The sequence below is a fragment of the Maylandia zebra genome, linkage group LG2, assembly GCF_041146795.1.
Source record: "Maylandia zebra isolate NMK-2024a linkage group LG2, Mzebra_GT3a, whole genome shotgun sequence".
NCBI lineage: Eukaryota > Metazoa > Chordata > Actinopteri > Cichliformes > Cichlidae > Maylandia > Maylandia zebra.
In genome coordinates, this window is record NC_135168.1 from 7455482 (window position 1) to 7469035 (window position 13554).

The 13554-nt window shown below is 42.6% G+C and overlaps 1 protein-coding gene across 1 annotated transcript; it reads left to right on the forward strand.

Annotated features, from left to right (window-relative positions):
* The first annotated feature begins 6306 nt into the window (after positions 1 to 6306).
* LOC143413394 (NLR family CARD domain-containing protein 3-like) lies at positions 6307 to 8634 on the forward strand. The gene is made up of 3 exons (XM_076876347.1): positions 6307 to 6324; positions 6394 to 6598; positions 6750 to 8634. The coding sequence occupies exons 1-3, from the start codon at positions 6307 to 6309 to the stop codon at positions 8552 to 8554; spliced, it is 2028 nt and encodes a 675-aa protein (XP_076732462.1). The 3' UTR covers positions 8555 to 8634.
* The last annotated feature ends 4920 nt before the right edge of the window (positions 8635 to 13554 follow it).

The window sequence follows — 13554 nt, forward strand, 5'->3', positions numbered from 1 at the left end:
TTTCACAATGATAAAGTGAGCTGCTGCTGCTGAACTTGAACAGGTAACAAAGTGATGAGCAGTCAGGCTGCAGGTTTCTACCTGTTCATGTTTCTACAGTAGAATCACTTTGAAGTGTCTTGTATGGGCTCAAAATGTGGTCATAAATATTTTGTACTTGTAAAAAAGATTTGTATGTGTAAAAAAGATTTGTGTGTGCGTAAAAAAGATTTGTATGTGTAAAAATAATTTGTGTGTGCGTAAAAAAGATTTGTGTGTGTAAAAAAGATTTGTGTGTGGATTTAGAAAAAAAACCCTGCAAGTTACAAGTACGGATTTTGACCCTATTTTTCTTCCCTTCATCTGATTGGTCAATGTCATGTCAATCACAAATGTAACAATCCAATCAGAGAACAGATGGGTTTGGCTGTCGGAGGGGTGCTTTTTTTGAACTGCAGGTCCTTGAAGGGTGATACCGTTTGAAGCTGGAGGATCTCTATATAAATATCCGATAGCAGCTAGGTCCCCTAACTTTCAGTAGCTGTTGAAAGGAAAAAGTTGTGCTATATCAGTGGTTAGAAACACCATTATTACTTTAGGATTAGTTTAACACAAAGTCAGGGCTGACCCAGGACCATTACTGTGAGTCACAGTGCGCAGCATAAAGGTCCTTTCACATCAGACGCAGGATGTGCTGCTAATGCTAACTGCTAACTAAAAGCAAAGGATCCAGAATTTGTTGCTGGCTGCTGGGCTCTGTGGGTTTTTGCAGCAGCTCTACCTGTACTAGATGCACCTGCTCCTTGTCTTTTCTATCTCTGACTTTATGTCCTCTACAAGACTTTGTTTTTTTTGCTGGTTCTTCAAATGTTCAATAAAAACATGTATGCTAATTCATAACGAAGAAAGCTTTGTAATGAAGACTGTCATTTCAAAAACACTGCCCGCCCCCACCCCGCGGTCCGCAGCGCTGTTGAAAAGGCTGTGGAAGTCCCTGTATTAAACACGTAGACCTGTGACATAAAAATCACCAAACTCGGACGACCACAGACTGTTTTCCTTCGTGGTGATGAAGGAAAACGCTGGGTTGGCATGTAAAAGGGCATTTATTCCCTTCAAGGACCTGCAGTTCAAAAAAAGCGCCCCTCGACAGCCAAACCCATCTGTTCTCTGATTGGATTGTTACATTTGTGATTGACATGACATTGACCAATCAGATGAAAGGAAGAAAAATAGGGTCAAAATCCGTACTTGTAACTTGCAGGGGTTTTTTTCTAAGTCCACACACAAATCTTTTTTACACATACAAAATATTTATGACCACATTTTGAGCCCATAGTCTTTGTGCTGTTTCATCTTTGATTTGTGTTCATAAACACTCAGAGAAACATCACGTGACCTCATCAGGATCTGTGTTGGTGTGTGGGGCTGTACCTCAGCTTTATGTTGTTACATGCTCATTTGTTCATTTTAACATCAAAGTAATGTTATGAGGAGTAATGAAGTAACGTACTCCATTACTTTTAATCAAAGTGTTCTGTGTAATATGTGTAATAATGACTGTTTTGAGTAATGACCAACACTGATCACAACAAAGAGGAAATGCCTCCAACATGCACAAACATTTGAGCCACAACATGCAGTTAATGTGCACAAATGTCTTTGATATGCTGCTCAGTGATGGTGGTGACTGTCAGAGCAGAGCTACTGAGAATCAATAAGTAATATCAATGATGGGATCAGAATCACTAAATTCTTCTCATCCCTGTCAGTATCATACATGTGCTGTATAATGTGATAAATGTAGAGGTGCTGGCTGTTCTCTCACTCTGCTGTTTAGCTGTAAAGGACGCCTCCCTGCCTTTGTCTCATTCATGACCTTTAATAGTCTCTTCTAACATGCAGAGATCTGTATGATCTGTTTCATAGAGTCTAACCAGCCTGTACAGGTAACAACAACAGTCACTGCATCACTGACACACAAACGTCATCTCTGTCAATAACAACATTCATACATGGAATAAAAACACATCAGTGGATCATTGCTGGAGCTGATGTTTGTGCTCCTGGTGCAAAGGCTCTCAGTTTCCTCCTTGAAATAACATCAGTGGTGGGTCAGCGACATGCTTTCTTTCCCTCTCAGGTTTAAATATCTGGGACTCTCCACCGTTTGGTTTTAGAGCTGAAGAAGCTTCTCAGATGAAACGTCTTCCAGAAACTTAAAGACGTCTCTTTTCTCTCCAAGCTCCTTAGATCACATGACCTGGATGACTGAACCTACAGACATATTGACCTGGTTTCATGGTCACATGACAGGTCAGAGGTCAGCGACTGTAACTCAGTTCCTCCTGTTAATGTGAACTCACTGAGTGTTTGTGGTTTACCTCTCAGACTGACTGAAGATGATGATGGAGGAAGAGGAGGACAGAGCAGAGTCTGCAGGGTCCAGCTGTCCGTCTGTGAGGAGTGACCGGTCCAAAGATCGAAATCCAAACTTCAGTGGTGAACCTGGAGCAACGAGGTCAGAGAGCTGAACTCACTGAGTAACAGAAATAATTCTGCACTGACATTATAATCAGTGTTGACTCTGGTTGATTGTCTGACTGTGTTTGTGAGCTGAGAGGAAATGAAAATGAGTTTGTAACAAAAATCAGTTTTGTCCAGTTTTCCTGTAAAAAGCTGAACTCTAATCTAAGAGGATGTTACTGACAGGAAACAGCTGCATTATCTGCAGTCTGTGTGATCACAGCTGCTTCAATCATGTTTGTGTCTGCAGAGGTCAGAGGTCACAGTCTGCAGGGTCCAGCTGTCCGTCTGTGAGGAGTGACCGGTCCAAAGGTCGACCTCCACTCTTCAGTGGTGAACCTGGAGCAACGAGGTCAGAGAGCTGTGATGACTCCTTTACATGTTTGTGTTTCCTGGATAAATATGACCTGAAACATCCTCAGATTGTTACAAAGATTCATTAAAAAGAAAACAATGAAAGAGAAAAGATCCAAATGTTCGACTTGGTCATTTGCTGTTTGAGGACAGTGATGCTCATATCTGTGGGGAAAGTGTGACCTGAGTGGGTTCATGTTTGTCTTTAAAGAACAGAGCTGCTCTGATTCTCTTTGTGTCTGATCTGTTAAACAGTCTGAGAGGTCACACAGAGACCCAGCAGCTAAAGCCTGGATCATACTGGCTGCTGTTACTCCATCAGGACAACACTGAACCACAGTGGTGTGGATGTAGTGGATAAATCCCACCATACTGATGCTCAGAGTTAACCACAGGGAACAAAACCAGATGTTACCTTCAGATTGTGACCTTTGGAGTGGACGATGCAGATTTCAATAGAGAATAAATGTTGTTGTTTTTCAGCTGTGAAGAAAGAATCTAATTTTCTGAACTTAAGAATTTATGATGCTGGAAACAACATGGAGACTATAACACAACATTTCCACTGTGTTCATAGAATGAATGTAAAACTGTCAGACATTCATTAAATATGCAAAATGTCTACAGAAGCATCAGAGGGTCAGACGTGAAGCACTCAGTGATTTTGATCAAATGACTCATCAGTTATTGATCTGTACTACACTGATCTACCACGTTAGTAAAGCTGGTGTTCTGGTGGTGGAGGGAGACTCGGATCATGTTCTGGTTTTGGAGCAGTGATCTGCTGATGGTTCAGTTTGATGAGCTTCTTCAAAATCATCCCTGACATCACCACTGAAAGGACGTCCATGAAAACAGACTGAAAATTACTGATATGTTCACAATCTGAGAGTTTAAAACTTGACAGACTTGATTCAGATGAAGTTATTTGAGCAGAAACTCCTGGATCTTTATCCTGTGTTGATCTGATCCTTCATGGTTCCTCCACAGAGTGGACCAGCAGAGCTCAGAGGTTCCCAGTGGTCAGTCTGCCCAGCAGCATCAAACACAGCTGGACTCCATATTTATGGTCTGTACATGTACAACAACTACTTTATTATTAATAATAATGCATTTATTTATAGGTCCCTTTCAGAACACCAAGGACTCTGTGGACTAAATGACCAAAAGAAACAAACTTTGAAATCAGACGGTGCAAATGTGATCACAGGGAAACGTTTTAAACATCGAGGCTTTAAACAGAAACCAAAGTGAAACAGTTTATAGTCGAGATCAGTGGGAATGAAGCTGAATAACTGTTTCTTCAATAACTTTGAGCAATAAATGACAAATATGATGGAAATTAGCAGCATTAGCACTTACTAATGATGTGAGCTGACACTCGGCTGTATTGAGACGACCACATTAGGTGGTCCTCAACTGTAATGGAAACCAGTGGATCCAGTCCAGTCGTGGCGACCTGTGGTGAGTCGATCTGAGCAGCTACTAATGGAAACAGGGCCATAGATGTGTTTGTGCTTAATAACAGTGAATCACATGAGTTTTACATTACAGTTAAAATCTCATGTTGTTTGTTAAAGTGTGCAGTTCAGGGTGTGTTACTAAAACACTTTCCAAAGACCCAGCCCCCATAAAAAGCAGCCAATCAGCTTCTAAGAGTTACACACCCACACATATCTATCAGGTTAACTCTGGTCTAACACACTTGGATTTAGCTTGAAGAGTGTTTCTGTACGAGGACTGAAAATGATTTAATAAGCAGCTAATGTCCAAAGAACAACTTTGACACACCTTCATAAAACCTGCAGAGCAAAGAAAAACCAGCTGAAAGTCTGGCTGCTCTTATGAAAAGTACAGAGAAATTATGGGTCGCTCAACACTTGTGCACAATATAAGAGTTTAAATAAATCTGAAGAATAACTCAAAGTCCTACAATCATACTGATAAAGTCATCTACAGCTAACTATCCAAGTGGATTTGTTTAAGACAGCTCCATCTGCTGGTGGCCCTCTGCAGGTGCATGAAAGGGGCGTGTTTATAGTGAAAGTAGTAGAGAAAGTAAACCCCACGGGAAGGAGGAGGACTCTCAGCAGCTTCCAGCTCATATTCAGACATTTGACTTCTCACTGAAAGCAGCAAGTTTGAGTGTCTGTACCTTAGTTAGAATAGATAACATGTCAGTAGTAATTAGAGTTGATTGAGCAGTGCTGTCCTTGTAATGTAGTTTATGATTTTTATGGACAAGTCCAGTTTTTCTGTAGAGCCTCTCAAGTTGGTGACAGCAGCAGTGGAAGTTCACGTGTAAACCAGAGCAGCAAATCAGGTCCAAATGTGTTGTTCACAGTGAGTGGGATCATCATTGGCTGCTATGTTAACCTCCTGCAGCAGGATGTCTTTGGTCAGAGAATGGATAGATCACGAAGTCATTGTTGAGTTTAGGGAGACAGTAGACAGTTGGAGGAGGTTCAGCCAGTTGACACACAGTAGATAAAATAACTGAAGGCAGGAGCAGACACCTGTATGACTTTCCACCTCTCACATAGATTATTTCCCTGGGCAGCGCCACAGGGCTGGTAGATGTAAACAAAGCTGGAGGAGAGGATTTATTCATCTGAGAAAAGTCACAGAGTTGTGTCTTGATGCTCAATCATCCAGGTACGTAAATCCCAAAAAGCTTGATTCTGTTCATCTGGATGTTTTCAGAGGGAGAAACGTTTCATCATCATCAGGTGACTTCTTCAGTCTCAGCTGACTGCAGGTTTCAATCTCATAAACAGGACATTTGTATGACTGAAACCAGCCCACTGAAGGAACAATGGGCTGGGAGGTCAGTTCATTGATCATTGGTACGCATATTGTCAGGACCATTGATCAATGGTTGTTGATCAATGGTCATGAGTCCAGTTCACAGAGAGCTGGGGAATGGCTGCAATCACAGCATGTAAGATGGTGACAGTTGTACCCTTGGGCCCCTCCTCCATTCAGAGATGGTCTTTCCTTTTCACATAAATGGCCTCCTTGACTCCGCCCTCAAACCAGCGTTCACATTTACTCAGGACCTTCTTGATGTGAAGTTCTTCTGCTTCCCTGGCTGCTGTGTCTGTGGGGATGGTGTTTGTTCTGTGTTGTAGTGTCCTGATGACGCCCAGTTTGTGCCCCAGTGGATGATGAGAGTCAAACCTTAAATACTGATCTGTATGTGTAAACAGAGTGAACCTTTAAGACCAGTTGTCTGTACGATCAACTCAGTCACCTGAAACATCTCCAAGTTTCTGGCTTTGATCATCAACCTGTTGGTAGTTCAGCTCTGAACACCAGTGAAATGTTTCTCCCACTGAAATCGCTGCATTCATATGAACAGAATCAACTTTTTGGGATCATGGAGTTGTGGACAAAGTCTCAGTTAATCAGATAAAGTCAAACCTATAATTGGTGAAGAGTTCGCGGATGATATGCCCCTTGATCGTAAAGAAGTGGATGTTGTGTGGACTAAAGTTCAGAGTGGTGGGTCATTCATAAAGTATTCTGTTCCAGCTGCTGGAGGACAACATCATCACTTTTGTGAAGAACGAGCTGAAGAAGATCCAGAAGGCTCTGAATCCAAATAAGCCCCAGTGCTTGGAATTTCAGAGGGAGGATGATGAGCAGAGGAGAAACAGCAGAGAGGCATTTGTGAAGATCACAGTGGACTTCCTGAGGAGAATGAAGCAGGAGGAGCTGGCTGACCGTCTGCAGAGACGTAAGAGGGTTTATCTAAAGATTTAAGCTGCTGGATAAATGAGACACTTGTGACACCAGTGTGTTCAGTCATTTCTCAGTGGGTCAGAAATTGTCATCAGCATTTTGTAAAATATGATTGTTAAAGTTGTATTTTTATTATTATTATTCAGAACTTCCAGCTGCTGTTTGTCATCGTAAACTTAAGTCTAAGCTGAAGGAGAAGTTCCAGTGTGTGTTTGAGGGCATCGCTAAAGCAGGAAGCCCAACCCTCCTGAATCAGATCTACACAGAGCTCTACATCACAGAGGGAGGGACTGCAGAGGTCAATGATGAACATGAGGTCAGACAGATTGAAACAGCATCCAGGAAACCAGACAGACCAGAAACAACCATCAGACAAGAAGACATCTTTAAAGCCTCACCTGGAAGAGATGAACCAATCAGAACAGTGCTGACAAAGGGAGTGGCTGGCATTGGGAAAACAGTCTTAACACAGAAATACAGCCTGGACTGGGCTGAAGACAAAGCCAACCAGGACATCCAGTTCATATTTCCATTCACTTTCAGAGAGCTGAATGTGCTGAAAGAGGAAAAGTTCAGCTTGGTGGGACTTGTTCATCGCTTCTTTACTGAAACCAAAGAAGCAGGAATCTGCAGCTTTGAAGACTTCCAGGTTGTGTTCATCTTTGATGGTCTGGATGAGTGTCGACTTCCTCTGGACTTCCACAAAACTACAATCCTAACTGACCCTAGAAAGTCCACCTCAGTGGATGTGCTGCTGATAAACCTCATCAGGGGAAAACTGCTTCCCTCTGCTCGCCTCTGGATAACCACACGACCTGCCGCAGCCAATCAGATCCCTCCTGACTGTGTTGGCATGGTGACAGAGGTCAGAGGGTTCACTGACCCACAGAAGGAGGAGTACTTCAGGAAGAGATTCAGAGATAAGAAGCAGGCCAGCAGCATCATCTCCCACATCAAGACATCACGAAGCCTCCACATCATGTGTCACATCCCAGTCTTCTGCTGGATCACTGCTACAGTTCTGGAGGATGTGCTGGAAACCAGAGAGGGAGGACAGCTGCCCAACACCCTGACTGAGATGTACATCCACTTCCTGGTGGTTCAGGCCAAAGTGAAGAAGGTCAAGTATGATGGAGGAGCTGAGACAGATCCACACTGGAATAAAAAGAACAGGAAGATGATGGAGTCTCTGGGAAAACTGGCTTTTGATCAGCTGCAGAAAGGAAACCTGATCTTCTATGAATCAGACCTGACAGAGTGTGGCATCGATATCAGAGCAGCCTCAGTGTACTCAGGAGTGTTCACACAGATCTTTAAAGAGGAGAGAGGACTGTACCAGGACAAGGTGTTCTGCTTCATCCATCTGAGTGTTCAGGAGTTTCTGGCTGCTCTTCATGTCCATCTGACCTTCATCAACTCTGGACTCAATCTGCTGGAACAACAACAAACAACCTCCAAGAAATCTAAATTATTTAACAAACTAAAACTTCAATCTCTCCACCAGAGTGCTGTGAACAAGGCCTTACAGAGTCCAAATGGACACCTGGACTTGTTCCTCCGCTTCCTCCTGGGTCTTTCACTGCAGACCAATCAGAGTCTCCTACGAGGTCTGCTGACACAGACAGGAAGTAACTGGCAGACCAATCAGGAAACAGTTCAGTACATCAAGAAGAAGCTCAGTGAGAATCTGTCTGCAGAGAAAAGCATCAATCTGATCCACTGTCTGAATGAACTGAATGATCGTTCTCTAGTGGAGGAGATCCAACAGTCCCTCAGATCAGGACGTCTCTCCACAGATAAACTGTCTCCTGCTCAGTGGTCAGCTCTGGTCTTCATCTTACTGTCATCAGAAGAAGATCTGGATGTGTTTGACCTGAAGAAATACTCTGCTTCAGAGGAGGCTCTTCTGAGGCTGCTGCCAGTGGTCAAAGCCTCCAACAAAGCTCTGTAAGTACATATGTGATCATAGCTTTAGCTTTTAAATGTTTATTCTAGTTAACACAGATCAGGTGGAACAACTCAAATAAAATATCAAAAATATTAAGTGGTCATCGGTACTTAGTTTGTTCAATACTGAATACAATGGAGCACAAATTGTCCACGTTTCTGAAATATTTCTGGGTGTAACTGTCACCAAAGTGCAATTTAGACCTGGCCTGTGGTTGTTATCTAAGTGATAATCATCAATTCTACTAAAACAAATACAAAATAAAGAAGTTTGACACATTCTGTTGATATCAAAAGCACACTGAACAATTCAGTGTTGTTTCACTGCTGTTCTCTCTTCACTTCTTCTCCTCTGATTCTCTCCACATGTTGCTCTGCATCAGTGCTCAGTTTCCTGACAAAACAAGATGAAATATTGCTAAATATAATAGTATCTCATTACACTTCAACATAAGTGTTTTATTTTTGTAATTGTTTATCTGTTATTTTTCAGACTGAGTCACTGTGACCTGTCAGAGAGAAGCTGTGAAGCTCTGGCCTCAGGTCTCAGCTCTCAGACCTCTAATCTGAGACAGCTGGACCTGAGTAACATTAACCTGAAGGATTCAGGCGTGAAGCTTCTGTCTGAAGGACTGAAGAGTCCACACTGTACACTGGAAACTCTCAGGTGAGATCAAGCATTTTTCTTTCATCAACTGACAGAATTAGCAGATTAATAATAAGGCAGTCCTCTAATAAGAGGAGAAGTGGAGGTGTTTTGAAGGGCAACGTACTCTTATGTTAACAAGACAGGAAGTAGTTCCTGGGAACTGCTTCCTTTGTTATTGTCTAAGTAGAAACATGATGGTGAAACAGTGATGAGTTTGCAGAGGTGAATCCACACAACACAACAATGCAGTTGCGAGCTGAAAGCAGACTTCTCACAGATTCTGAGGCTGCAGGTTTCATCACTGTCCAACCAAAATTCACTGAACCAGCAGTAAATGAACGTCCAAAACTACACTTCATGTTTAAAAAACAGATGATCAGGGGGATTTGTGTTTACATCTTTTTTGTGTGATCTGTTCACCTGCTGTTTCAGCTGTTTGGTGGTTGTTGAGATGGTTTTGTGAACTTTTAGCTGAGATCCTGACGTTTCTGTAGATACCACACATGTCTAATTACTTTGTACAGCATGAATGGCCATAACGAGGTTTTTAACAGTAAGAAAAGTTGTAAAACTTCAGAAAATATAGTTAAAAGTCCAAAACCTTCTACGTCTGGTGGCTTGTGGTAAGGAGCAGATCAAACGAGTAAAGAATTACGTTATAATTATAAATGGCTTCAACAGCACATTCAGGTCTGTGAGACTCATTCAGACACTGAGCCGTGGCTCTGTGCTACATGCACATATTTCTGCATCTCTGCCATTCAGACAAACTTTATATATAGTTTATTTTATGTAGTGTTCAATACTGAACTGTACATTTACTCTTTTTAAAGGCAGCAAGTTTTATTCAGTGTTTTCATAAAAGCCTTATTTTTATCCATTTACTGCTATTAGGAAGAACACGTGAGGTTTAAGACCTAGACCAGTTTGAAACCTTTTGTCCTCCACAGTGGAAAATGGGTGGAAATAAAAATGGGTCTCACTTTAGCCAGCTCCTAATTTTATCGGTTCTGCTCTCAGCGTCTCCTGTATATCTCCTGTATAAATGTTGCACTCAGCTTTGTGGTCTCCAATATCACTGAAATGCAGCCAGATGCTGCTCATTTTGCCTTTTCACTCTTTCCTGACACGCTTGCATTTCAGTACAGCTCCCATTTCTCTGTGTACTGGTCTCTACCACTACCCTTGCTGTCTATGGGACATTTCCGTCCTCTTTCACATAATGGTATGATCCCAGTCTGTCTCTTAAAGTGTTTGGCCACATGGTTTGCTCATCAGAATAAAACCTCAGCCGTGCTCACATTGATTATCAGCAAGCCTGAAAATTCATCAATATTTGACATATGAAATTATCTCAAGGGCTGTATTTGGCCCACGGGCCATATGTTTGACACCCCTGGTTTACACAGTTTGGTATTCAATGTACAAGTGAGCTAGCTCTCAGCTAACTAGCAGACAAGCTAACTGCTGGGACTGCGTCTTTCTAACAAGAGCGTCAGACACTCAGACTGGTTTCCTTTGTGGATGATGATGTGTTCTCACACTGATCCTTCATGCTGATGCTGCCATCCACCCACTGCTCCTGGATTCCTCATCATCATCTCCATCAGCCCTCACAATACTCCACCTTCTTCAGCTTCATGTTCAGCAGCCTGGATGGACAGTAATTCTTTCCATGGGTTATGGTGGGACATTGAGAGCTGAAGTCAAACAGCAGTGAGAATGAAAGACTGATTCATTTCTATTTAGTCTTGTGATGTGCAGCTTTGTTCAGAGCATTAAGGCCCAGCAAAGATCACTGAGGTCATAGAGTCCCTGATGAAACCTGTGTGCTTATAGAAACTGAGACCAGATGAACCAGAATAGAAGGACATTAAAATGAAGTGTCAGCTACACAAAGGCAAAGCTATTCAGTTGTTGCTGTGAGTTATTTAAATGGAGGATGGAGTCAGACTTTAAGCTGCTGGACTCAGTCACTATATCCTGTTGTCCTCATAGAACCTGGACACACAGACTCACCTGTGACACAGTGACACACAGTGTGGGCTACACACACATTAGAAAGTGGATCAGTCACACTTGTGCAATCATTTGTTGTGCTGGGAAACCATGAACACTTTGAATCACATTAATGGCTTTGTTACAGCAACATTCAATCATGAGTTCAAAAGTAGTGCATTGTGTACTTATTTTAATAGTACTGCAGTATGAGAAGTGCAACATTCAGTGTGCAGAAACAGATCAGGTGCTTTCTAACAGCAGTGTTCCCTTTAACACAGCAGCAGTTCAAATATTTCTGTCAGTCTGAGCTGAAACATGAATCTAATCAAATATCAAATCAAAGTTCTTTGCCTCTGCCAGGACGTTAACATTTGATCTAGTTTTTTACAAAGTTCCCTCAGCGTCCAGAGCCACCAACATACCTTTGATCAACAGCAAGTGAACATTTATAAATGTGTGTTTGCAGAACAGGAAGCAGCAGAACTATTGTTCTGTTATCAGGCAGCAGCACAAACGCTCATCAGCTCATTTACTGTGCAGGACTTTGAGTGTGTGAAGTGTGTGTTTGTGCTGGATTTCCTTTGGAGAATCTCAGTCAGAAACCAGACAAAGAAAAACTCTTTCAACAGTCCAGGTTGAGTTGACAACATGAACTGCATTTATCTTCCTCTGACTGACATGTTCTTCCTCCTCTGCACCGAGCCAGCTGCTAAGACTCACAAGCTCATTGACATTTTCTGATGATAAAGAAACTCTCTTCTTCTGCACAATATGAGCAGCAACAGAGAAGAAGCTTTCACAGGTACAGATGTTGCAGCTGTGGCCAAGTACATGTGCTGCATGTTGGAGCAGCACTCTAATGGACAGGCCTCTGTACTGATGGTGGGCTCTGCTCTGTATCCACCACACTGTTCTCAGCTGAGTCTTCCTCCTGTTCACACTCTGATGAAGCACCAACAGGGCCAACTTCTTCTCTGGTGGCTAGGATGTTGTTGCTTCCACAGGTTTCCCTCCAACAACCCTCTGTTCCTTCAGTGAGTTCAGTAAGATCTGGGTAAACACTTGAGCTCCTTGAGTCTGGCTCCAGCAGCAGTTTTCACATATACAATGTTGGCATTTTGCTTGCGTGTCTCAAGGTCTGTTCTGAATGTAGACTTGAATTTGACCACGTAGGCGGGGTCATCATCTGAGCTCTGCATCACCTGAGAGAGATGACAAAACACAGAATCACAGAGCATGAAACCAACGTTTCTCCTCCCAGAAGTTCAGTCACAGACCTGCAACAGAAACAAGAAGATTCGAATGACGCAGAGCTTTCATTTACTTATATCCACAAACATGTCCTCTACATATTCATGCTGTATTTACACACACATACAGAGGCTGTTTGTCTCTCACACACAGACAGGACACTGAGAAATACATCATGTTAAATATACCTGCAGGCTTCCAGCTGTGCGCTTTGTCCCTGTCAGCTGTGATCGCCATGGCAACCTTGGTGTTGTGCGCGATGCAGGGACGTGTTCAAAGGCAGACGTCTGGCAGCAGCATCGTATTTGATGCACTATCTGTACTGAGTGTGCTGACTTTATTTCAAATGTCCCACTGCTGTGCAACATGAATCACATGTTCTGCACGTTTCTGTAACTCCCAGGTAACCATGGTTACCCAGCCACGCCCAGTAGTCTCCAGAGAGACCAACAGCTGGTTCATGTTGTAACGCCGTGGCTTTCGTAGTCTCTCCTTTTTCTACAGCTCATGTGTTCTTCTTGTGATGCTGCGTCTTGAGGCTCATACATGCCGTCATTTGTTGATCCTAAGAACGTTCCTCAGACCGACTTCTTCAACAACAGATAACTTTAGTTGTATCAACACTGCCTCCTGGAACAGTTTAAAATGAACATGTCAAAGATCTGTACCTGTCTCCATGTTTCTGTCCCCGCCCCTTTCTTTCTGTCCTGGGTCATGTGAGCGCTGCAGTAGTATTAGGCCCACCCTCAATGCTCCCATTGGCTGAGACGCATAATGACGCCCATTTCAAGCCAGCACTGATCAACATCCCTCCTGTGACCCATGGCTTTTATATTCAGAGCCAGTGAGCACTTTCACAATAATCATGATTTTAAAAACTGTGATTAAAATAATTGCTGACGTTAATCAGTTAATGAGTTAACGAGATTATAACAGGTTAAGTTGCCCTAATAATTAGACTTTGGTGACAAACTGATGTGATCTCCATGTTTCCTTTGTTGGACTGTGGGCGAGTGTCAGAACTGAATGTACTGAGTAACATGTAGAGTTTAAACATGTGTCAGTTCCAGTTTTAGAGCTCTAAAGTGCAGCTATCATGTTAG